The following is a 26,735-nucleotide window of genomic DNA, read 5'->3' as shown; positions in this document are numbered from 1 at the left end:
CAGACAAATAGTTTTCATAAATTATGGACCTTAAAACCTTCAATTTAGGCCATAAAATGAGGACTTTAGATATCCCCACACTCCTGTTACCTTTCTTCCAAAGTTCCTTCCACGGTTGGCCAACTAATAAAAAGCCTGCATTTATTGAGCACTTACCAGATGCTGCACAAAATCACATATACAGAGCAGATCCCTCCCCGCTAAGGAATTCACAGATTATTGAGGGAGATTGACACAGAAGCAGACAAGGAAAATCAATGGTGTTAATTGACTGAGAGCCCAGGTGGGGACATTAAGACTTCAAGAGGTCAGGTTCTTTTTTTTTTTTTCAGTCATTCTAATAGGTGCATAGTGATATGTTGTTATTGCAGTGAGTTTTAATTTGCATCTTTTGATGTACTTATTTGTCATTCATATATCATTTGGGTTGTTTGTTTTCTTACTGAGTTTTGATAATTCTTTAAATATTTGAGATACAAGTTCTTTCTTTATTAGACATGTGATTTGCAAATATTGCTCCACAGTGTGTGGCTTGTCTTCCCATTCTCTAAACAGTGTCTTTTTTAGAGTGAACATTTTTAATTTTGAGAAGGCCTAATTACTGATTTTTCTTTTATGGATAGTGCTTTCTGTATCGTATCTAAGAAATCTTGGCCTAACCTAGGATCACAAAGATTTTCTTCTGTAATTTTCTACTATTTTCTTCCAGAAGTTTAAAGTTCTAGGCTTTACATTTAGGCCTATCATCCATTTCAAGTTAATTTTCGTATATGATGGGAGGTATGATTGGCCAATTATTCCTGCATATATTATTTTGCATATGGTTAACCAATTATTCCTACAACCTTTCATGAAAAGATTATCCTCTCCCTATTGAATTGCCTTTGGACTGTGGTAGAAAATCAATTGACCATCTATGTGTGGGTCTATTTCTGGACTCTCTATTCTGCTCCATTGCCCTAAATGTCTATTTTGTGCCAATACTGCACTATCTTGTTTACTGTGGCCTTATAGCAAGCCTCGAAATCAGACAGCATAAGTTCTCCAATGCTGCTGTTTTTCAAAATTATTTTGGTTCTTCTAGTTCCTTTGCCTTTATATGCAAAACTTGCCAATTTCTACCAAAACACATACTGCTAAGATTTTAATTGAAAATTGCATTTAATCTGTAGCTGTTTAGGAGGAACTACTGACTGACATCTTAAATTATTGACTCTTCTAATCCATGATCATGAGATATCTCTCTATGTATTTAAGACTTTTTTTATTTTGTTCATCATTGTTTTTATAGGTTTCAGCTTACAGATTTTGCACATACTTTGTTGGGTTCAAACCTAAGTTTTGCATGGGTTTTTGGTGCCGTTTTTAATGGTATTGGGTTCTTTTTACTTCAATTACCAATTAATAACTGCTAGTTTATCGAAGTATACTAAATCCTGTATTATTTCCAATAATCTTTTTGAGATTCTTTGGAATTTTCTAAGTAGACAATCATGTCTGAAATAAAGACAATTTTATTTCTTCATTTCAATCTGTATGCATTTAATGTTATTTTTCAAGCCTTCTTGCACTGGCCATGATGTATTATGTTTTGTTTATTCTTAGATTCAGTTGGTTCAAGTCTTGTTGAGAGTTTTTGTGTCCATGTTCATTAGCGTTATTGGTCTGAAGTTTTCTTTTGTTGTATGTATTTGCCTAGTTTTGGAATCAGGATAATGCTCACCTCACAGAATGAGCTCAGAAATGTTTTCTTCAATTTTTGGAAGAGTTTTTCTAGAATTGGTATTATTTCTTCCTTAAATGCTTGTTAGAATTCACCAGTAGAGCCATCTGGCATGGAGTTTTCTTTGTGGGAAGGATTTTAATTTTGAATTCCATTTCTTAAGTAGATACAGGATTACCCTGGTTCTCTGTCCTATGGAATCTAGCCACCTTGGCCTTGCCAGATCCCCAACTCCATCTCCTCAACTCAGGGAGACCAATATGTTTCTTAGGTTCCCATTCTTTGCACTATAAGGTGGAGAAATTTTAGGGCTCACCTCCTTTTTTCTCCTGTCTCATGGATTACTGTCCTGTGCTGCCTGTTTTCTAGTATCTGAAAATCATTGTTTCATGTATGTTTCTCCTTTTTTAATTGTTTAAGAGGATATATCTGTTCCCTATTTCCCCATCTTGACCAGAAAAGGAAGTTCTTTGCTAATAGATTTTTATGCTTTCAATGCAAGGTGCTAGCTGGCAGTAAAAACTTCCAGTGGTCTATCTTTGGCCTGAATGTGGTCATTTATGATTGTGACTGGGAAACAGTAACAAATGTCCCTCCCCTAAATTACTTTCTCAGAAGCTTACCTCTGAGAGCTGAATCTCTACTGTTAGAGTTTCAATTGGTCAGTCACTTTTATATTTCTTTATTCATTTATTCATTCATCCAACAAATATGTATGTGTCAGGCATTGATCTAGATATTTGATACTTCTTTGAATAAAGTATAGAAGTTCCCTGTCCTCATGGAGCTGACATTCTAGCTTTTCAATTAATACTGGGGGCACAAAAGTAAATAAGACATCTCCCTGGCCTCAGAAAGATCACAGCCTAACTCCTTCATTTAGGAATAATTTTTCATTGAAAGAAAAAATTAGTGGGGTTTGAGATAGGTGTTTGGTTACAAAGATTACCTGAGCTCTGCCCCCCCCCTTCATAAAAAAGGTTTAGAAATCCAGGGAGCTCAGCAGCCTTTTACCTTCAGGACAGGACTGGAAGCCAGAGCCCCTCTGGCCCTGCTCTCTCCACTTCAAGGACTCCTTGTTGGAATATCACTTCCTTTGCTGGTCAGAGGAGCTTAAGACAGAGAGTGAGTCTTCCTGAGAATTGCAGGAAATAGTCTGGCTGCTTTTGTGCCTGTGGCTAAGAAGTTTGCAGAATCTTGTTCCATTGCAATGTGCCTGATAGCAGGTGGTATAAGTTAGGAGGTATGGCTCCTATTGACCTGTAACCACTAGAGGTAACAAATATTTACCTAAAGAACTTAATTGCTTATTCATTGAAATGGCTTAAGTCAGTCCACAACATCTCACTTCAGTCATGCACTCCAGCCAACCTGCACTGGCCTTCCACCAGATGCCCAGTGCTGCAGTTTCCTCTAAAACAAGTCTTGGTCCAGTAAAGTGTCCAGGCAGGCACTTCCTTCTCACTAAGCTCATCCACAGCAGAGTCCTGCTGAGGCACCACGGACCCTGCTTAGTGCTCAGCCCAGGTACCATACAGCCATCGCCACACCAAAGCCCACCAACTTGTAGGCACTGATTTCCATCATCCTGGGAAGCATGAAAACTTTCATTTCTTCTCTGTCTGGTACAATCCACATTAATTCCTCCAGCATACCCAGTGGTTCTCAAACTTTAACATGCAGTAGAACTACCTGTGAAGCCTGGTACCATGCAGATTTCCTAGTCTTAATCTATAGATCCCTATTCAGTAGGCCTCAAGTGCTGAGCCCTGCATACAGTTATAGCAGATTAGTATTGACCAAGGAGGTGAGTGTGGACCGAAATCCAGCTCTTCCTCTGCTTGCCAAGTCCTACACTCTGATGTGGGCCTGGTCCACCTAGAGAAAGGGGCATCTCCTAGTTTATGTCAGTTTCATCTGCTTGTCAAGCCCTGTGTTTGTGCAAATATCTCCACAAAGGATATTTTGCACAAAGGCTTTTTGTGCCCTGGTGTCTTAGACTAGGTCCTCCAAAAAGCAGATTCAGAGACAGGATTGGAGACGCAAGAAATTAATTAGAGGAAACACCTGCGAGGGGAAACGGAGCAAGCTCCAGGAAAGGCACAGAAGACATGGGACAGCAATGCCAATCTGGCTCTTATGAATGAGAGTGGGAATCAAGGAAGGTTGGGTGCAAAAGTCTTAGACTGCAGTGTAGTTCTAGGAAAGTCTGGTAAACCTGATGGGGAGTCCTTCACCAGAATCACCCATCAGAAGAGTCCAGTGTCTTAAGGCACAGATCTGCCCTAGGAACCCTGGCAAGCCCAGTGATTGTCTGGAAGCAGCCATGGGAAGTGTGGCCTCATGAGCAGCACAATGGATTTCAGGGTAATTGTGCTCCCCATGGTCAGAGATCTGAGGGGTGCATTTTCAGTTTCATGGCCACCAGACCTGGTGAGAAAGACCGTGGGAATCTACATTTGTAGCAATCCCACCTCCCAGGTGATTCTAAACAGCTGATCCAGTTAACCACCTTTAGAGGACCACCTTTCCTTTAAAGAAAAGGGAGGCACTGGAATGGGCACAAAGCCATGCCTTTGGAGCCGGAATGGGGGAGAGTTCCCCAGCCTCCTCTGGGATGAGCCAATAGCCCAGTTATTTTCCCAGTACGTGATTCTGCCCCATATTCCTCTATTTGTGTTATAACAAGGCATGAACTGAGTAGAACAGGCAGCAGATGGGAAAGTCAAATCTGCCTGAGAGGTGGGGTCACAGAGTGTATCTCTGAGGATGGGAGGAACATGGGCAAGAATGGAGGGAAAGGCACATCTGGGGAGCAGGGAGCTGTCTGGTGGGGCAGGACAGAAAGAACGTGAGATGGGGAGGGGAGCTGGCTCCATGTGAGGAACAAACTATTCAGGGAAATGTGAGTACATGAGGCTCAGATTAAGGTGTTATTGTCAGCGAAAGTAAAAACTCTTGGGAGGGTGCATTCCCTCCTCTGCGGACATTTCGGCAAAGCAGCGCTCATAGGTCAGTCAGTCTCAAGGTGGAGGAGGTCCTGTGTTGTTCTGAGCCAGCCCAGAAGGTAAGCTGGGTGTCACCACAGAGCACCTTGCAGGCCCAGCCCTGTGGAGAGTCACAGGGGCCAAGAGAGAGAAATAATGGGAAAGCTAACACCTCTCTACCTCCTTAGTCCTGCCCAGGGCTGGCTCTGGTGCCAGACCACCATCTCAGCCCAAGAAAGGCCTGATGTAAAAGGAAACAGAAGAACGATTCAATGGCCAATGATCTAGAAGATGCTCTCTTAGCACCCCTTGCTCCACATTGTGAACTCAAATGGTTCAACTGGTTTCCAGAGGAGCTTCAAAACACTTACCCGGTACCTGCCGGATTAGACCCTCTTCCTTCCTCTTCCTCCTTACCAACTGTCACTCTTCTTAAGACAAAGGCCCATAATCTTTAACAAGGCCCTTCCTGAAGGATCTGGCTGTTGCCATCTGTTGAGACTAGATATAAACCAATTGGGCTGTTAGAATTGGACTATTTTTGGTAAATGTTGGGACTCCACCAGGCGGGGCAGCAAGAGCGCTAGATTTCTTCTTCTGATAACCCTTTACTTAGTTGTTCGTTAATCCCTGACTCTCTCCCCACTAGACTGGAAGCATCATGGAAATAGGGACCAGGTCTGTGTGTTCTCCCTTGCATACACAGGACTTTACATGGTGTCTGGTTCAAAGAGGAGCCCAATAATTTATCTGCTTAGTATTGTTAGATCGGTTACAGCGCCAATTTGAAAGACCTAAAAACTGGAAAGGAAGGAGAATATCCACTTTGAATATTAGTAACCACCATTTATTGAGCACCTAATGTTTACAGTCCCTATAACAACTTTTCAGGAAGACAGAATGTTCCCACCACTCACTGGAACTGGATCTCAGAGCCTTGCCCTGACCTTCCAAAGGGTTGACCTGGGATTCAATCCCAGAACATTCTGATTGCAAAGTCCCAGCTCTTTCCATTACCCCATCACATCGTCTCACATTGCCACTTCCCTGGTTGGTGAGAAGCAGCCACAACCAAAGTCCTGTTTTTGACAGGGATTTTTAAACACTAGCTACATCCCAATGTATCTTCTCCTTTGCTGACCTCGTAAACATTTCCGTTCTTTGTGCCATGGTCCTGGTATACAGCAGCTGTGTGAAGAATGTTTCATATGGGGATGGTCAGTCTAGTAGACCATGGGGTACGTGCCTTGGTTTGAAGCCTGGCTCTATTGTGGAATGAAAGACCGCAGACTCAGCATACGTCATTTAGACCCCGTCATTTACTGAAGGAGCAGAGATAACAGTCCATGGGTGGACAACTCGACTCTCTTGCCTCCTTATAGTAGCTACACGATATGAATGTTCTTTTAAAGATCTTCTGTGGAACCAGCCTAGTAACTCAGTGACCCATCAGGTGTCTTTCAGAGAACTATTTCTCTCTGTGCTTAGAAGTCTCTTTTCCCAAAAGCTGCTTTTTCATCTTCTGTGGATGTTGATTTCACACGACACGGGGAAGATCAAAGGCAGAGCCAGCAGAAGAAGCATGGGAGAGCTTTGGACAAAGGTCTTTTAAGATGGGGGTGGGAGGGAAGGAAGGGCAGGACGGCAGACACTTCCCACAAGGGAGGGGTAAGTGGGTCCCTCATTACCACTTGCCCGCTGGGTGGTTTTCAGGGAGCTGCTTAACCTCTCTGTGCCTCAATGTTCTTATCAAGAAAATGGGGCTAATTATCAGACTTAACTTCAGGGGATTGTTTTGAGTAGTAAATACATGCATCCTTTATTATTATCTCGAACTCCATATCCTTAGCCATTTTCTGAAAGGCACTTGCCTTTCTAGCTTAAGTTTCAGCTAGAATTTGATCCTGCCTCCTTCAGATAGGCACATTGCATTTCAGCTTGGTGACTGCAGGCCCAGATCCCTTAACTAAATAGTCAGAATGCACCCAAATTTTGTCATCAAATCCATATCGACTCTGTACTGAGAGTGTAGACAAACAGAAAGTTAGAAAAAAAAAAAGATTTTTTTTCATTTTCATGGCAGTGGTACCTTAAACTTCTGTCATTTACCATTATTTTAAATTTTCTATTTGATTTTTGATATTATAATATCTGGCCTTCTAGCTAAGTGTCCCTCTGTCCCAGCATGTAATATAATGCTTGGCAAATACTAGGTACTCCATGAATGTTTACTGAATGACTTTGAAATCCTCTAATAAATGTCTCTACGAAAGTGCCAATTTGGGTGTAACATAGTACAGAACTGCAGAATCAATGCTGTTTTGGACTCAGCTTCTGAGTGAAATCTAAATTCCTTCACATGCCATAAAAAGCACTTCACTAATTGGCCCTGACTGACCTATGAGAGCTCATCAACTACCACCTCTCCCCCATCCCACCTCCTGCTATCAGGCCCACCACACTTTGTATCATTCCCAGAACAGTCCAGGCCTTTTCACAAGTCTGAGACTTTCTATTTGCTGTTCCCTCTTCCTGAAATGTCCTTGCCTTTTAGGCATGGTCAGCTCCTACAGAGCCTTCAAAACCCAGCTTAAAAGACTCCACCTCAGGGATGCCTCCCCAAGGCATCAATAGCTCCCTTCTCTGAGCTCCCTCCTTACCCTGTCGAGCTCATGGTAAAGAGGCCTGGCTCTGGAGTCATGCTAAAGGACTGTGCTAAACTTTCAGCTTTGCAACTTAAAAACTGTGAGACCTGGGGCAAGTTACAGGACCTGTCTGAACTTCAGTCTCCTCCTCTGCTAACTGGCACCAATCATGGCCCCTAAGGTTTGTGATGGGGATGATTTAATTAGGTAATTGAAACACATCTAGCAAATGCTCAAGAAATGATAGACAGTCTGAAGCCTTTTATTACAGCCCCTGACTACATTGTGATTCAAACGTCTGATTTACTTGTTTGCCTAGATATGACCAACAGGGTCGTCACTTATTTTTTATGCCTGGCAACTAGCACACTAATTTGCACATAGTAGGTGCTCACCACATCCTTGCAGAATGCCTGTGTGCAGTCACAAATGGATGAATCTGAGCTGTCTGATTTCCTAGAGTGTCCAGGAGGAGCGGTGTCCCCTTGCAGTGGCAGGGGCAGCTGTGCCGAAGGCATGGAAGGAAACGGAAACTGCAACTGCCAAGTAAGTTCAGAAATGCATTCTTCCTCTCCCCAACTCTGCTCCCTCCTTTCTTACCTGTTCATCTCCTTAAACACACACATGCACACACACACACAGTGAAGTCTCTAAGAAGCAGCAGTGCTAGTAAAAAGAGTATGCAATCTGCAACAAAATGATCATTTAGAGGCTGAGGACCTTTGGGCCAGTCGATTACCTGCACAGCCTTAAGTATACCCATCTGTAAAATGGGTTTGATAACATACTCATGCATTAACACTTGTTGAAAATATGAAATGAGATCACAGATGTGAAAGTAATTTGTGAAACTATCCAGGGCTATAGAAATTGTTTTGCTCCTATTGGCAATCCCGTCTGCTAGCAGACTCCCCTGTGGTGCTGTCCTCAGCACCCTCCGTGAACCGCTGGGTCTGCCATTTGAAGAATTTCCTTGTTATCCCATGAAGGCAAATTTTTTTCCAAGTTGCAAGCCTTAGAAGATTTAAATCAAAGAAATCCTCCCCAAAGAGATTAAGCTCAACTGTCTTCAGAAATGCAAAACTGAAGAGTTTTCATTTCACCTTTGGGGAAGCTTAAGCTATAGCTGTTAGATCTTGCTGTCTATTTCTGGACTGACAAAGCAGCTTTCCTTGACAGAGCTCTAGACCTTAGTAAAAAATAACACAGGAATTAATGTACATAATAAAATGCAAAAACAGAGAAGAATAAGGACAGCATCAGAAGTCAGAAGCTTCAGGAAAGGCACAGAGGGTAGATATATGTAAGAAACAAAAGCTGACCAGAAGCCTCTTGGGTAACACAGATCACCTTTGGTCTAACATCATCCACCTGGGATGTTTTGCAGAAAGGATTTGGTGGAACGGCCTGTGAAACCTGTGCTGATGACAACTTATTTGGACCAAGCTGTTCGGGAGGTATGTCTGATTTTTGTGTAATCGATACACTTGAGGGGTTAGAAAGCAAACATGGTTTATACGACTAAAGACCCCAGAGAACATTCCTTGGAGGAAAGCAGTAAATGATTATATGTAATCATATCCACAGAGGCAAATTTTTAAAAAGTTGACAACAAATCTGATGAAATGCAGTAATTGATGAGAGTGCTTTTTGCATTTAGGCAGTCTTTGGTTTTGAACAAGTAAAAGGGAGAAAGGTGGTTTAAAAACCTAAATTTTTAAGTAAGAAAATTGGAAACCTAACCTGAGACCTAGGACAAAGAATTTCAAGCTCTAGCTCCCAATAGAACTTTCTGTAATGACGGAAAAATTCTGTGTCCACACTGTCCAACATGATAGCCACTAGCCACGTGTGGCTACTAGGTACTCAAAATGCGGTTAGTGCAATCGAGGAACTGAATTTTAAATTTTATTTAATGTTAGTTAATTTAAATGTAAATATCTACATATGGCTAGTGGCTACCAGATTGAACAGCACAGCTCTAGAACATAATGGTTAAGAGAGTGGGCTTTGAAATCAGACAGGTCTGAGTTTAAAATCTATTCCAGTTGCCATGTGACCTAGGGCAAGATATTCAACCTCCCAAAGTCTTCCTCATTTATAAAACAGGAATAATAATGTCTGCCTCTCAAGGTCAACAGCATAACAAAAGCTCTCAGCAGCACATCGCCAGCACTCAGTCAATGGAAGCAAATATTAAGCAAGGAAAAATATAATTCAATAGTAATCATCTATGAATGAAAGAATGAATGAATGAGAAATGATACAGTGATGACAAAGGGAATTTGCAAACTTTCTCAGCTGGGCGTCCACTGGGTGCCAGTGTTGTTTCATCCAAATGAGATGCTGAGCCCATGGACGTGACAATTTTGCCTCCAAGTAGGACAGCTCTATTAGTTGCAGTTTATTTTTAACACTGACATTCACCTGCTGTTGGAGCATTCTTCTACCGGACTGTTTATTAATTTAGAGATGACTTAAAGCTGCACAGCCGAGGGCTTTCATTTCCCCTCCCACAGGCCCTAGCCTGTATGGTGCCCCACTCCCAGTAGAAAGCTCCACGATTAGGGCAGAATGCAAAGTCCACTCTCCTTTCTCTTACATGACCCCCCAAGTCAGTCCCACAACCGTATATGGTTAATGACAATGGCTAGCATTTGCAAGAGCTCTTACTGTATGCCAGGCAGTGTGCAAAGAATCTTTATATGCATAATCTCTTTGAATCCTCACAACGGTTCCTTATTTTGTGCATGAAGAGACAGAGAGGTTGCCCAAGGTCATGCAGCTATTTTGGGGACAGAGGCAGGATTTGTCCCCAGGTCTGACTCCAGAACCTGGCCCCCAAGGACTGTGCTGTTCTACTCCAGGTGAGCATCTTCTGTACATTAGACTTCTGACAGGTGATGAGGATGCAAAGAGCAAAGAGATCAGGTCCCCACCCTCAAGGAGCTGGAAGTGGGCAACCACTGTGATCAATCCCACGGCACGCCCGGGATGCTGTGGAACACAGGAGAGGAAGCAGGTCACTCTGCGTGTCTCAGAGGGTGGTGCACACCATCCCTTCTGGTACGAATGGCCATGACTTTGACCACTTTGAAGTCACACACCCAAGTTGTGCATGCTTCTAGAGGCTTGCTGAGGCTGGTTTACAAAGTACCAAAGGGCTCTTTACATGACCACCTGGGAATTCCCTGCCACTCACATCTCCTTCCCAAGGACACTTTCTTGGCAGCAGCCGACAGCCCTGCAATGCAGGGTCAGAGGCTTCCAAAAGCTGCCCATGCCAGATCAGTTAATACTCCAGAAAGGCTGTCTCAGAAGACAGGATAGAGAGAGAGTCTCACAGCAGGGCATTGCACTCACACCTCGCAGCCAGGAAGGGAGTCCATCTGACAAGGATAACATGTGCAGTTGGCATCAGTCTCAGTTTCCCAGGGCTGCTGTAACAAAGTACCACAAACTGGGTGGCTTAAAATGACAGAAATTTATTGTCTCACAGTTCTTGAGGCTAGAAATCCAAATCAAGGTGTCAGCAGGGCCACACTTCCTCTGGAGTCAATAGAGACCTGGTGGTGGCTTGCCAGCATTCCATAGCTCAATCTCTGCCTCTGTCACATTGCTCTCTCCTGTCCCTGTCCTTCTGGCTGGCTGTGTTGTAAGGACACAATCATATTGTTTTGGGCCCACCCTAGTCCAGTTTGGCCTCATCTTAGCTAATCACATCTTCAAAGATCCTCTTTCCAAATAAGGTCACATTCACAAGACCAGAGGTTAGGACTTGAACTTGTCTTCTGGGGGACACAGTTAAATCCATAACAGATTTTGGTATGTTCATAACAGCATCTAAGTTGGGAGATCTCCTTCTCTGCTCACTGGAAACAGGGGCTGAGTCACCATTCAATTCCCCCTGGCCCTCTTTGTTGACTGCATGGCAGCATTTAGGACAACATCGTCATTTTATTTCTTAAAGTCCAGCTTCTCTGCTACACTGAGAGCTCCCTGAATTCAGATATTGTGAATTACTCATATTGCGTACCCAGTACCTAATACAGTGCCTGGTGCTAGGTAGGGGCTGGGTAGATAATTTCTTATTGAATTTAATTGAATCCTCTTGCTCTAGCTTGCTAATGCTGCCAGAATGTAAAACACCAGAAATAGACTGGCTTTTACACAGGGGGTTCATTTGGTTACACAGTTATAGTCTTAAGGCCAAGAGTGTCCAAGGTAACACATCAACAATTGGGTACCTTCACTGGAGGATGGCCAATGGTGCCTGGAAAACCTCTGCTAGCTGGGAAGGCACATGGCTGGTGTCTGCTCCAAGTTCTGGATTCAAAATGGCTTTCTACCAGGATGTTCCTCTCTAGGCTGCAGTTCTTCAAGAATGTCACTCTTAGTTGCTCTTGGGGTGTTTGTCCTCTCTTAGCTTCTCCGGAGCAAGAGTCTGCTTTCAACACCCATCTTCAAACTGTCTCTCATCTGCAGCTACTCTCTCAGCTTCTGTGCATTCTTCAAAGTGTCCCTCTTGGCTGTAACAAGCTCATTACTTCTGTCTGAGCTTATATAGTGCTCTAGTAAACTAACCAAGGCTGATGCTGAATGGGCGGGGCCATACCTCCATGGAAACTATCCAATCAGAGTCATCACCCACATTTGGGTGGGGCGCATCTCCATGGAAACACTCAAAGAATTACAATCTAATCAACACTGATACGTCTGCCCACACAAGATTACATCAAAGATAATGGCGTTTTGGGGTACGTAATACATTCAAACTGGCACACCTCTCTATTGAGCCCTGTAGCACATGCCAACTTCACTCCAGTTATCGCCATAATTAATTTGGCTTCTCTCTGGAACTAGCCCATTCCAAAAAGCTACAGCCATGGATGGACATTAATGTGTGTTGGTAAAATAGAAAAGATAGCAAATCAGTTTCTAAGGGGAGGGTGATAATTAGAAGTACAGTTTAATGCCTCAATTATTTGAACAAGTATTTGGCTTAGTTATCTCCCATTTCTCATGTGTTGTGAGGATTAAGTGAGATAATGCATATAAAACACTTGGCAAAATGCCTGATAGACAATAAATACTCAACAAAGAGAAGTGCCGGCCCAGGTCTAGGGTGAAGTGAGTGTGGCATTCACCTTGGTACTCAATTTAAGGAGGCATCATAAAAACTCAATAGCCAAGATAAATAATGTCTCAGTTTGCCAAGGCTACTAAAAGAAAATGCCACCAACTGGTTGGCTTAAACAACAGGAATTTATTTTCTCACAGTTTGGAAGGGTAGAAATCCAAAATCAAAGTGTCAGCAGGCCATGATTTTTCCAAAGTCTGTAGGGTTCTGGTGGCGGCTCAATCTCTGCCTCCATCAAATGGCAATCTGTCTCCTCCTCCAGCTTTGGCTTCCAAGTCCAAGTTTCCTCTCCTTATAAGGAATGAGATGTTGAGCCCATGGACGTGATAATTTTACCTCCAAGTAGGACAGCTCTATTAGTTGGAGTTATAAGCCCTCCCACCCTAACCCCCGATTCAATTTGCTTCATCTTAATAGGATCTTCGAAGATCCTATTTGCAAATGAGTTCACTCCCACAGGACCGGTAATTAGGATTTGAACATATCTCATAGAGGGCATGATTAAATCCCCAACAAATAATATCTTAATTGCATGATGAATCAAATATCAAAATTTTAAATAAAGGCAGGATTCAACTCTGTGTTTACACTTCCCTGACTCACTCTCCCCACCCTAATCCAGGCTTGTCAGATCATCTTTATTTAAAATTTAGTAGTGTAACTGGTGTTACTGTTTTAAGGCACTATACAAGATATTGCAGGGAAATACAGGGAGAAGAAAGACCTTTTAAGGGTTCAAATCTAATAGGGGAGAAAAATATCCATACTGAGAAAGAAAAATAGTGGTCCTAACAGCTACCAACTGTTAGCTAAGCTGTGATATTCTCCTACTGAACTTGAATAATTTCACAGAATATCACCAAGAGACAAAGGCATTCTATATCCTTGGTGGAACAAGACAAAAACTAGGCCACTGAATAATCATGTCTGAATAGAGAAAAATAACAACAAAGATACTGGACAACCATAAAAATAACCCACAGCTGCCTCTGCTGGCTAGCATGAGTGACTACAGCCTCTTTAACGTGACAGCTCACCCTGGATGCAGCACATGATAAGCCGATTTTCTGTTCCTGGTGGACTTTGGCTGGAAGACATCAACAAAGTAAATAGTTTTACTAGAAAGTGCTGCTGGATCCCAGAGGAGTCCAAATTCTTTGGGACCTCTGAGATAGCACCAGGGACCTGGGAGCCTTTGACTGGCCATGAAGGATGAGGAGGATTCAGTTGGCATGCCAAAGGAAGCACAAGAGGCAAAAGCAAGGACGTGAAATGAAGGATGCATATCCTTCTACTTCCACCTGGAATGGTGTTTCCCAGGCCAGCAGCACCTCATCTCTTCCTGGCCGACTCCCATTGGCCCATCCTGTTATAACATTGATCACACTGCATTTTGATTGGCTGTTTTCTTCTTCCATTAGCCTATGAGATCCTTTGGGCAGGGTCTTGATCTAGTTGATCTTGGGATCATCAATGAAGAGCACAGTGGCCTGGATGTGGTAGCTGTTCAGCAAGTGTTTGAAGGAAAGAGGGAGAACTAGTGAGTTGTCCCATGTGCTTAGAATCTCAGGCATATAAAATGAAGTAGTGGAAGAAGAAAATGAAAAATTCTAAAGGTTGGTGTCATTTTAGAGAGAGACTTGTTTGCCAAACTGAAGAAATCGGATTTCATTTGGTTAGCAATTGGAAGTCACTGAGATGTTTTGGGGAAGGTCACTCTGATGCCAGTTGCTGACCAAATGAGATGGACGGAAATGAGAGAAAAGAAATTGGAGACAGGGAGCTCAGGTAACCGCTACCACCATGTTCCAGGCATAACCTGATAGGAACCTGGAAAAGACAGCATCAGTATAAAGATTATGAGCAGGAGACAGAGGTGAAAGACATAACAGACAAGGAATACAAAGGACTTGACAGCTTATTAGAGGTTGCTTTTTCAGTGCTTGGTTGGGATTCTTAGCAGATGTTTATGTTTCACGTCACTTAATATTAAATTGGCTTATGTGCACTGAACACATGCATGCTTGGCAGAATGCTGCCATCCCCCAAAGATATCTACTTCCTAATCCCTGAAACCTATGAATATGTTAGGTTACATGGCAAAGGGAGTTAAGGTTGTGGTAGAAGTAAGCTTGCTAGTCTGCTGATTTATTCAGGTAGATTTTCCCAGATTATCTGGGTGGCCCCATTGTAATCAAAAGGTTCCTTATAAGTGGAAGAGGAAGGCAGAAGAGAAAGAACCAGTAGAGGTGGCAGCATAAGAAGGATTTGGCCTTTGTTACCAGGTGTTCCAGTTTGCTAGTGCTGCCTTTTTACAAAATACAGAAATGGATTGGTTTTATAAAGAGGGTTTATTTGGTTACACAGTTACAGTCTTAAGGCCATAAAATGTCCATGGTAAGGGGGTACCTTCACTGAAGGATGGCAATGGTGTCCAGAAAACCTCTGTTAGCTGGGAAGGCACATGGCTGGCATCTGCTCCAGAGTTCTGGTTTCAAAATGGCTTTCTCCCAGGATATTCCTCTCTAGGCTGCAGCTTCTCAAAAATGTCACTCTTAGTTGTTCTTGGGGCATTTGTCCTCTCTTAGCTTCTCCAGAGCAAAAGTCTGCTTTCAAAGGCCATCTCCAAAATGTCTCTGTAAGCTGCAGCTCCTTTCTCAGCTCCTGTGTGTCCTTCAAACTGTCCCTCTTGGCTGTAGCAAGCTCACTCCTTCTGTGTGTGTTTATACAGTGCTCTAGTAAACTAATCAAGGCCCACGGTGAATGGGCAGGGCCACACCTCCATGGAAATTATCTAATCAGAGTTATCACCTACAATCGGGTGGGTCATGGAAATGGAAATACTCAATCCAAGAATTAAAATCTATTCAACACTAACACGTCTGCCCACAGAAGATTGAATCAAAGATAATGGCATTTTGGGGGACATAATACATTCAAATCAGCACACCAGGGAAGTACCCCCAATGCGCATTGTCTACCAGGTACACATTACATAAATTATCTCATTTCACTCAATAGATAACCCATGAGGCAGGCATCATTATCCACATTCTAAGCATAAGGACACTGGAACTGATAAAAGGAAGATGAAGCCAAGATTCAAACCAGGGTCTGTTTGACTTCAAACTCATGGTTTTCCCACCTCATCATTCAGATTCTGAGTGAAGACTCTTGGTAAACATTACCCTTTCAGAATCTTTAGAAGTCTACAACAGGTAATGGAAACTCGCCGTTTTCTCTCTGCAGTGTGCAACTGTGTACATGGAGTGTGCAACAGTGGAACAGATGGCAATGGAACCTGTGAGTGCTACTCTGCATACACTGGCCCCAACTGTGACAAGCGTAAGTATCACTATTTTCCTTAATGCCACACAAGAACTGATAGGCAAAGATGTATATATTTGAATTTTACTTGTACGTACTGGTACTTTACATGGGCAAGGTACCGTAGATTGCTTTGCTGATAGGAACCCAAAAAGAGAAGGAAGGAGAGAGGAAAGGGGAGGGAAGGGGAAGAAAGGGGAGGAGATAGTATAGAAGCTTGGGGAGTCATAAAAGGCTTGAGAGCGGTGTAGTGACATGGCCGTAGCTGTGTTTTAGGAAGGTTAATCTGGTGGCAGTGTGAAGGATAGAATGGAGTGGGAGATAGTGGGGGTTGGGGATCCAATTGAGGTCATTGCAACAAATTAGTCACCTAGTAAGTGAGATAAGACATGCTCTCAATTACAAGTCTCCAAGGCAGTACACATTAATAACCCCAAGAGAGAAGAAACAGGCTCACCAGGCTAAGTGACACATTAAAGCTCACGAAACTAGTAAGGGTAGAACTGAGCCTCAAAATAAATTGATTTGATGGGGAAGTCTTTAAACAATGTATCACACTGGGTCCAATCAAGAGATAGAAACTGCACAGTGATTTAAAAAGAGAAGTTTAATATAAAAAAATTTTTGGTCTATGACAGGAGAGTAGGTATAAAAATGCAAAGAGAACTCTAAAGGGTACCCTAGGACTGAGGAAGCACACCTAAGGAAGGACACAGTTGGAAAGGGGTCTCCCCAACGAAAGCTGGGGTTCAAACCTTGTTGGGCAGGTGTGATGGAAGCCAACTAGATGCAGGGAAGTTCTCTGGTTTGCTCAGGCCAGAGAGGATCCAAGTCATGGGCAGATGGGAGAGCCGAGGCTGGTGGGCAAGCGCACAGGAGTCAGGGTGCCACAAGTGTAAGGCCTGGAGTGTTCAGTGTCCCTGCGGGGAGGGCTGCGAGGTCAGAGAGGGCCTTTGCACTCTGGACACACAGCCGGGACAGAGCATCACTGGACCTCACACCCACACCATGGACAGATGACGCTGCAGCATAAACAAACACAAAAGAAGCCCAATGCTGCACTCTAAGACCAGAAGAGGAGCCCCTTCCTCCAGCAATGTCCCTCCAATACCCTCTTCCAGCAGAGTTCAAGCTCTCACTATGAAAGAGAAATGCTTCGAGTCCTGTCCATTATCATGCATGTAGGTACTGAAGTGTGAATTTAGAACTGAAGGGCACAAACATTAAGAGATTGGTCATATTGCCTGTGAAATAGCCTCACTTACCCTCTGGATTTTACCTTACTGGTCTGCAAGATGAAGGGATTAGACAAATGCAAATTCAACCAAGTCACACTCGTGTCATTGAACTCCATCAACCTGCTATGAGCAGTGCACAACGGTGAGTAAAACATAGCCCCTGCCTCCCTCCTGTGGAGGAAACAGATGTGCAAATGACCAATTCAGATCTACAGCAGAATGAAGTAAATGCCTTAACCATGACACAAACAAGAGCCTCTTCTGGCACCTGGTACACAGATCTGAATCTGGAAAACACTTTTTTCTCTATACCTGTTATTAAAGACCATCAGAAGCAGTTTTCTTTCAGCTGGCAAGACAAGCAATAGATGCTTACTGCCCTACTTCAGGGGTTTATCAACTCACCAGCCCTATGTCATAATCTAGTCCACAGCCACCTTGATTGCCTTTCCGTTCCACATGACCTCACATGGGTCCATTATACTGATGAAATTATGCTAATTGAATTTGTGAGCAGGAAGTGGCCACTACTCTAGACACATTGGTAAGACACTTGCTTGCCAAAGGATAGGAAAGAAATCCCAAAAGAACTTAGGAGACTGCTAACTCGGTGAAATGTCACATGTTCTGGGGATGTCAGGATATCCCTTCCAAAGCAAAGAACAGGTGGCTGCATCTAGCCACTCCTGACACCGGAGGCAGAATGTCTAGTGGGCCTCTTTGGATCTTGAAAGCAACATATATCTCACATAGGCATGTTACTCCAAACCATTTACTGAGTAACTCAAAAAGCTGCCAGTTTTGACTGAAGCACAGAACAAAAGAACATTCTGCAACAAGTTCAAGCTGACATTCAAGCTTCTCTGTCACTTGGGCCATATGACCCAGCAGATCTGAAGGTGTTTAAAGTGTTAGTGGTGAATAGGAATGCTGTTTGGAACCTTTGGCCAGCCCTATCAGGGAATCACTATGCAGACACATAGGATTTTGAAGCAAAACCCTGTCATCTCTGTAGACAACTACTCTTCTTTTGATTAAAAGCCCTTGGCTTGCTGCCAGACCTTAGGGCAACATATCATGCAATCTTAGTTACCCATAATGAACTGAATGTTGTTTGACCCACAAAACGGAAAATGTGGGCATGCACAGCAGTACTCCATTGCCAAATGAAAGAGTTTATACTAGATCAGTCTCCAGCAGGTCCTGAAGACACAAGTAAGTTGCATGAGGAAGTGACTCAAGAAGTTTGTGGCCCCTACTCCAGCCACATTACCTTCTCTCTCTTCAACCCACTCCTATGGTCTCATGGAAAGTTCCCTATGACCAGTAGACATAGGAAGAAAAAATCTCAAGCTTGGTTTACAGATACTTCTGCCTGATAATCAGGCACTACCCAAAAGTGGACTGCTGCAGCACCACAGCCATCGGGGACATCCCTGAAGCTCAACAGGGAATGGCAATCCTCTCAGTGAGCAGTGAGCAGTGCTTCTGATTGTTCATTTTGCCTGGAAGGAGAGGTTGCCAGAACCAAAGCCTTCAATGACTTACAGCCTCTGGCTAATGGTGTAGCTGGATAATCAGAGACTTGGAAGGAATACAGTTGAAAAGTTGATAAGTAAGTCTGGGGGGTGGGTGAGATAAATGGCTTAACCTCTTCCAACAGGCAGAAGGTAAAGATGTTTGGGTCCCCTGTGAATGCTCGCCAAAGGGTGATCTCAGCAGAGAAGAATTTAAAAAATCAGCTGCATTGGAGAACCCATTTTGTGGATGCCAGTCAGCTTCCTTCTCCAGCCATTCCTGTCCCTGCCCAGTGTTGTGGACAAAGGCCTTCGTAGGAGAAGACAGCCAGCCCAGAAGCCTGCCCGATGGAGCACACCACTTTGTCTCCAAATGAAAAAATCATTCCATTGGGCCAAATAATAAATAGACTGTAATTAAAAAATATTTACAATTCACATGGGAGACAAATTTTTATAGTAATATAAAATCCACAAACCCAATTTTTTTTAAATGGGCCCAGCAGCAGCTAACTCTCAGAAGAAGAAATGAAAACTGGCCAACAAACATAGAAAAGGTGCTGAACCCCACCAGTCATCACAAAAATACAAATTGAAATGATAATGAGGTAGTATTTAGAGATTTGGAGGTTTGGTTTTGGTTTAACTTTTTTTTCTTTGCCACTATCTTACACAAATTAAAAAGACATAATATCCAGCGACAATGCGTGTGAGGAAAATGGCAGTGCTGTCAGTGGGGCTACGAATTGCTGCAATTTTGGGGACAATTTATCTATTACATTTTAAGATGTGATTACAGTTTGCAGCTGCGGACCCAATCCTAGGAATTTACCCCCAGGGATGGGAAAGGCAAGCACCAGTGGTTAAAAATATATATACATAAAGAAGTTCATGGAATTATTGTTTGTGAGGGGAAAAAAACTTGAAACAGCTTGACTATCCACCAATAGAAAATGGTTGAATAACTTGTGCTACATCCTAAACTGGTTAGGATAATGCAAGCTGATCACAAACTGTGCGCCAAGTTTCCACAAGGTACCACAATAAACTCATGGGGCTGCTGCAGGATATTTTAAATGTTGAGAGAAACATAGGGATACATCAAACTGCTAGCTTGAGATAGTTCACAATTTCACATTAGATTGCCCTATATCCTTTCAATGACACCATATATTTTGCAAAGCTGTATTTTCAGTAGTTGCTGTAATAAAAAATCAAGTACTGTGCAAAAATCACTTTGACAGACATAAGGGTGGCAGTTTCCAATCTGATTCCAAGGTTTAAAAAGTCATGCAGTGCCCAACAGGAGCACACCCCATTAGTAAGTAAATGTGGCTGATTAAGAATGAAATAAAAATATTATATTGTCTTTTAATTAAATGTATTACTTTTTTAAATGGCCTACTAAGTTGTCATGACATAAATACCTGTTGAACCCTTTGGTTCTAACAACTTAACAAATGGGCTGTGTTCCAGTTTGCTAATGCTGCCTTTTTGCAAAACACCAGAAATGGATTGGCTTTTATCAAGGGGGTTTATTTGGTTACACAGTTACAGTCTTAAGGCCATAAAGTGTCCAAGGTAAGGGGTCAACAATCAGGTACCTTCACTGGAGGATGGCCAATGGTGTCTGGAAAACCTCTGTGGGAAGGCACATGGCTGGCGTCTACTCCTGAGTTCTCTTTTTCTCCAGTACTAGGCTCCTGGTTTCAAAATGGCTTTCTCCAAAATGTCAGTGTCAGCTTCCAACAGCCGTCTTCAAAATGTGTCTCTCAACTGCAGCTCTTTCAAAATGCACTCTTAGTTGCTCTGAGCTCCTTCTGTTGGTCAGCTCATTTAAATGGCTCCAGTGATTTAATTCAGGCCCACCCTAAATGGGTGGGATAACACCTCCATGGAAATTATCCAATCAAAGTCATCATCCACAGTTAGGTGAGTCATATCTCTTTGGAAACACTGAATCAATAGGTTCCAACCTAATCAATGCTAATACATCTGCCCCCACAAGATTGCATCAAAGAATATGGCTTTTTCTGGAGGACATAATATTCACAAACTGGCTCAGACAATAAGGAATTTCTTTCAGCCTAAGAATGCTGTGAAAAAAATTATTGAGACAGGGCACCGTGACCCGAGAAAGTGTGGGAACCTTTAGCTAAACACAACAGAGGTGTATTTCTCACTGATGAAACAGTCCGAAGTGGTGTTCCAGCTTCCTACATGGTGATTAGAAACCCAAATATTTCCATGTTTTGATTCTGCCATTCTCCTGTGTTTCAGAGTGCTCTCTCTCCAGCCATGGAAGGGAAAAAGAGAGCATAGGGAAGCCACCTGCTTATTAATGTCTGAAAATGAAACAGAAAACTTCATTCAGTATTCCATCATGTAGATTGGTCCCACAACCCCATCTGGACACAATAGCACTCCTTCTGCTTAATGGAAGATCTTAGGGGGAGGAAACATTGTCTGTGAATTTTGGGCCCATCTCGCCACGATTGGGAAACAGTTCTCCATGAGGTTCTCATGTTTTTACACATCTTGATGGCAAGATACTGGCTGCCCTTTTGTCCGATCATTTTTTCAAGGATATTTATGTAGCAAACAGCCTTAGAAGAGAGAAATAATTTTTCCCCTCAATAAAGGGCAGGCACGCTTACTGCCTGTGCCAGTTATCAACATATTGCCTCTTATCTCCGCATTCACCCTTTTGGCCTGCTCTTTAATAACTGGGCTTTGTAAATATTTCCCCTTTGCCAGGAGCGATATGTAAAGCTTTGTTAGCAGAGGTCGCTAGAGGGACCGTGGAGGAAAGAGGAAGGAGGAAGGGGTGGTCGCCATCACCAGGTGCCTGAAGAACACTCTTTTTCTCCAGTGCTAGGCTCCTGCAGGGCTCAGCTTTCTACAGCATTCAGCCACTGCATGCTTTGTCCATTGCTTGACTCAGGCAGTGGCAACATCACCAGAGCCCTGGCAGCACAGGCCAATGCCCCAGCCCAGGCTGCTGCTCCGCCCAGTGTCCTATCTGCAGCCCCAGGCCTGCTATGAGCCCTGCAGGGCCAGCCAGCTAGGGAGCTGACCACCCCACCTTCATTCCATACAGCTGGCCCCAAACCACTCTAGCCCAAGCCATAACTAGAAGTACACTTGGGGACAAAACTGCTGATACTCTGGCTACTGCTTTTGCAAAGAGTAATAAACTGTCCTTCATCTCTGACTCAGGAGTCTCATATCTTCTACCAGTGTTGGGGCTTTAACCATGAACCCCACAAAGACCTGTTTAAGTCATAATCAGCATTCCCATGGGTATAAACCCATTTGAAAATAGGACCTTTGAAGATATTATTAGTAAAGGGGTGGGCTCATTTGTGAATAGGATCTTCAAAGATCTTGTTTAGATGAGGTCAAATTGAATCAGAGTGGGTCTTAATCCACATGATTAGAGTCCTGATGAGCAAATGAAATTTGGATGCAGTCAATCAGTAGAAGCCAGAAATCAGTGGAAAACAGAGGTGCAGACACAAGGAGAGACAGCCATGTGATAGGGCATTGTTGGAATGCTACAGATTCCCAGGAAAAGCCAGCCCTGCTCATAGCTTGATGTGAACTTCTTGCCTCTAAAACTGTTAGACAATAAATTCCTTTTGTTTAAGCTAACCCATTCTGTGACATTTGTCCTAGCAGCCCTGACAGACTAAGACAATAGCATCCATGAAACTTTATCAGCCTAATTTTGTTAGCTTTGCAAATGGGGAAAAATCTCAGACTCTTCATAGTTCTTGGCCACCACCTATGACAAACCTGTATAAGAAATATGCAGATATTAGAGATAAGGTAGATCTCTGAAGGCTTCTATAATATATTGTTACATTAAACAAATATTTGAACAGGATTCCATTGTGTAATCATGAATAAATTTATAAATGAATGTATTATATTTGCTGTTAATATTGGTTACTTTGGGAGTAGAATTAGAGAGTAAAAATAAGACAGTTCATTTTACTTTATACATTCTGCGTATTTTGAATTGTTACAATGCATTTGTGTTACTTTTGTAACTAAAGGGAATAAAACAGTTGAGATATTTAGAAGCTAATTATTCAACTAATGCAGTTCCCTTATCAATGATCCTTTGCAGCTCTCCCCGAGTGTGCATCCTTACTCTGCCCAGAAAATTCCAGATGCTCACCTTCCAGGAAAGATGAAACCAAACTAGAATGCAAATGCCTTCCCAATTTCAAAGGCGACGGCAAATACTGTGAACGTGAGTAGAATATAGAGCCTGCTAGTTTTTATTAATTAATGAGGTGTTTAAGGCTATTTAACAGAAAAAAACCCTCCCAACTCCTTACTACCACACAATGACCATTTATATTTTCTCTCCATGTAGTTGAGTGAAATATATAAAAAGCACCAAGCAAAATGCTTTTGTGGTAGCTGTTCAATAATTGTCAATTTCTCCTTCTATTATCAAAGCACATATATAGAATTTTACACACTTTTATAGCACCTTAATCAATGTTGGCATAAAATTTAGTGCTTTTTCCCCTTTTTCCATGCTTATTCACCTTATGAGGGGCTGTATTGTGTATTGGTTAAGAATATGAATTCTGGAGCCAGACTGCCTGGGTTCAAATCCCAGATCTGCCTATTACAGACTATATGACCTTGGACAAATTTTTTAACCTTCCTCTGCCTCAGTTTTCCTATCCATCAAATGGGGATAATGATACCTACCTTAAAATGTTTTTGTAAGGATGAAGTGAGTTAACATGGCAAAAACAGAATCCGGTACACATTATACATTCTATGAGCGTTAGTGACTTCTTTCATGCTATTTTATATTTAATTCACATGTAATATGGCATATTAATATATCAATATGATATTTGTAGTTTTTCTGACAGCCATATATAAATCTGTTTGGAGGGGTGGTCAGATAGGGTGAAATGAAATGTTTCTAACTCTTTCTCTTTGCATTTGTGACTTTGATGAGCTGTGATTCACAATCCCTTCATAGTTCAGTTTGTCTCCTACATCCCAGAGTATGGTAACTGCTCTTCCTTTATCATTGCCTCACAAGCCATCAATCCATGTTTACAAAACATCTGCCACCCCCATGCTCGTTGCACCTACCTGGGACCAAATCGGCACAATTGTACCTGCCAAGAAGGCTACCACGGGGATGGCCAAGTGTGCTTACCGATAGACCCTTGCCAAGAGAACTTTGGAAACTGCCCTACAAAGTCTACGGTGTGCATATATGATGGACCTGGGCAGGTGAGCTAATAAGGAACAATTCTGATGTGTCTAGAATAAGTAGGACAAACCACCAAAGATGAAATTGTGCCATGGGTATAATTTGTCTTCTGTGACTACCACTTCCCCCTTTCGATGCTCTATTTGGGCTCCCCCTCCAGATACCCTGAGTCCTCCCTATGCTCAGGGCCTGACCCCACCCCGGTCCGTCCACTGAACTCAAATCCCTAGTCAAAACTTAACTGTCCCATGTCCTCTTCAACCACAGTCTTGTAAGGGGATGGACAAAATATACAAATTATTCAAAATTAGCTAGTTAGCTAATAACCATATGTTGGGTTAATATGTGACTAACTCCCCCCTAATCCTCCATTCTCTCTGATGTCCTTTCAAGTTAAGAGGGGATTCTTAGAGCCAAATATACCCTGACTCAAAGGGTTGAATCCTGATGAAAGGTCGGGCAGCACTGACGGGCTGTAGGAAGCAGTGATGGTATTCTGGGGTGAGACTCTGCCCCTCTAAATTGTGTGATAACAGTGACTGCCTCCTCTACACCCAGGGAAAATTCATCCTGGTCAGGGGACTTTCGCTTTGGAGTCCAGTGTAAAGAACCCCTCCCCACGATCCTGTTCAAATATTTAGTGGGGGCTTAGTGTGTCCAGAACTGCACATCTAGTCTTCAGGGCACAAAGTCTGTCCTTACAAAAGGATATTGCTGTCCAGGGAGGTGCCCAGTCCAAAGCCAGCCATTTGTCCTGACGTTAAATTGGCACAGCAATGGGAATGTTCCTGGAGCCTGGGCAGAGAATCAACCCAAACTATCTCTGAGGAAAAAGAGTACATCCGGCAACATTTCCACTGTCGATTCCTGAGGCAGGTTCACAGAGAAATTCAGGAGGCTGAATTCCCATCCTCAAACTGAGGGCCTTGATGGGAAAAGTCATGTTGCACCTGAGTGCCAGGACCTTGGGAATGAGATTTAAATGATGTTTTGTGTCTTTAAAAATGGATCCAAAGGCAAACTTTCAAGGCACAGAAAACCTCCCTTGTTCACACCGCAGCAGTCCACTGCATTATTCCAGAACAGGGTTTCTCGGCCTCAATGTTATTAACATTTAGAGCCCAACAGTTCTTTGCTGTAGGGCCTGTCCTGTGCACTGCAGCGTGTTTAGCAGCTTCTCTGGTCTCTTCTCACTAGATGCCCAGAGCACTGCACCCCTCTTCACCTGTAACAATCAAAAATGTCTCCCAACAGTCCTGGGTGGAGACTCCTGGTGGGAAACCCACTGTTCTAGAGCAATTATTCCTCCCATCTGAACCTCAATCTCTGCTCATCCATAGACAACCTAAAACCGGGCGATATGGAGTCAGGGAGGCCAAGGGTCAGGAACAAAGAAAACTGAAAAGCTAAGCTGTGTAAATATGGTTTCTGCTTCTGGGTACTTTGATAATTTTTTAGTATAAACCCACACTTCAGACCTACTCTGAGTTAGTTTTTATAGCAGAACAAAAATATGGATTAACAGTGAGTGTCAACTTAAATGATTAACTAGAACCTTATTTGTTTTTCTCTCCCTGTTCACTGAAGTCTCACTGTGAGTGTAACAAACATTACCACAGTTTTGTACCTGGAGTGGGGTGCAGTGTGACCGACATCTGTGAGTCAAATAACCCCTGTCACAGGAATGCAAACTGTACCACCATTGCACCAGGCCAAACTGAGTAAGTGTTTTCAATTCCACCATCATCTTTCCCAAGTGTTTAGTGCTATAAGTTCCTTGAAGGGCAGGAAATGTGTCTGATTCAGCCTTTTCTCCACTCTCAACCCCCACATTGCACATAACACAATGTGAGGTACTCGATAAACCTTTGTTTAATCAATGAATCACTGAACAATTATTTCCTTTATAATAACCATTAGAACACTCTGGAATATCAACCTGGCCTGGTAACTTGTATCAAACGGTCACTGTGGGAGAAGGAAACCACTGCCTCCGGGAAAACAAATGTCTGTTGGGATGACAGGGATTTGACCTTGAATGTATGTGCCTGTTTCCTCAACTGTGAAATATTACTCATTGGTGGTGCAAAACAAGACCAGGGCAAGTGTACAAACACTAGTGGTGTTTCCCAGACTCCAGATTTCAAAAGAAGGGCTTTACTGTAAGGAAAAACATTTGGGTGAAAACTCCTGACAGAGGCAGCTCGTGTGGTAGAAAGGGGATGGCATTTGGAGTTTAAAGACCTGGGTTTACGTCCCAGCACTGGTACCTCCCAGATGAATGACCTTGGGGAAGTGGCACCATCTCTCAGGCCTCAGTTTCTCTGTGTGGAAAATGAGCCCGATAATATCTACATCATAGGGTTGTTGTGAAGATGACATGAGAGATCGTTTCTGAAAGCACTTTGGAAACTGTTGTACATGTGTATTATGTTTTTATTAGTGGCAGAAAATGAGTCTAGAACCCAAGTCTTTTAATTCCCAGTTGGAGATTTCTGTCTCTATGCTACACTCAATTCTTATTATCCTCAGCATCTGCAAAGGATTCGCTCTGCCTTTGTGAGCCCATAACCGTAACAAAGAACCATGTTATTATAGGACAGTTTCTGTGCTTCGATGGTCCTCTTCTATCTTCTTTGATGTGCATTTCCTGTCGAGTTGGGTTTTAAATGCATGAGTTTACCCAAACATGTTTTATGATTATTATGTTCTAGGCAAATAAGTAAATACATACCACTGTGGGTGGAATGGAAAGAGCCTGGGTATCAGAACACCTGGGTTCCAATCCCTGTTCTGCCACTTACCTTGAGCTCTCTGAACTGATGTTTCTTCAGTCACAGAACAAGGGGAATTATTACCTCCCAGCAGGACTGTGATGGGTATAAATGAGGGTCCATTTGT

The 26,735-nt window shown here is 42.8% G+C and overlaps 1 protein-coding gene across 2 annotated transcripts in view; it reads left to right on the top strand.

The window, feature by feature from the left end:
* Positions 1–26,735, top strand: part of STAB2 (stabilin 2) — a 163,146-nt gene that overhangs the window by 9,960 nt on the left and 126,451 nt on the right. For both annotated transcript variants that reach the window (XM_037847099.1, XM_037847098.1), the window contains exons 4-9: positions 7,816–7,901; positions 8,743–8,812; positions 15,745–15,840; positions 22,713–22,838; positions 23,658–23,854; positions 25,422–25,555. In XM_037847099.1, coding sequence (XP_037703027.1) covers positions 7,816–7,901; positions 8,743–8,812; positions 15,745–15,840; positions 22,713–22,838; positions 23,658–23,854; positions 25,422–25,555 — 709 coding nt within the window. The remainder of the gene's footprint in view (positions 1–7,815; positions 7,902–8,742; positions 8,813–15,744; positions 15,841–22,712; positions 22,839–23,657; positions 23,855–25,421; positions 25,556–26,735) is intronic.

This window comes from Choloepus didactylus, chromosome 8 (genome assembly GCF_015220235.1).
Source record: "Choloepus didactylus isolate mChoDid1 chromosome 8, mChoDid1.pri, whole genome shotgun sequence".
In the NCBI taxonomy this organism is placed as follows: domain Eukaryota; kingdom Metazoa; phylum Chordata; class Mammalia; order Pilosa; family Megalonychidae; genus Choloepus; species Choloepus didactylus.
Note: the sequence above shows the minus strand (reverse complement) of the source record. Positions and strands in the feature narration are given on the sequence as shown.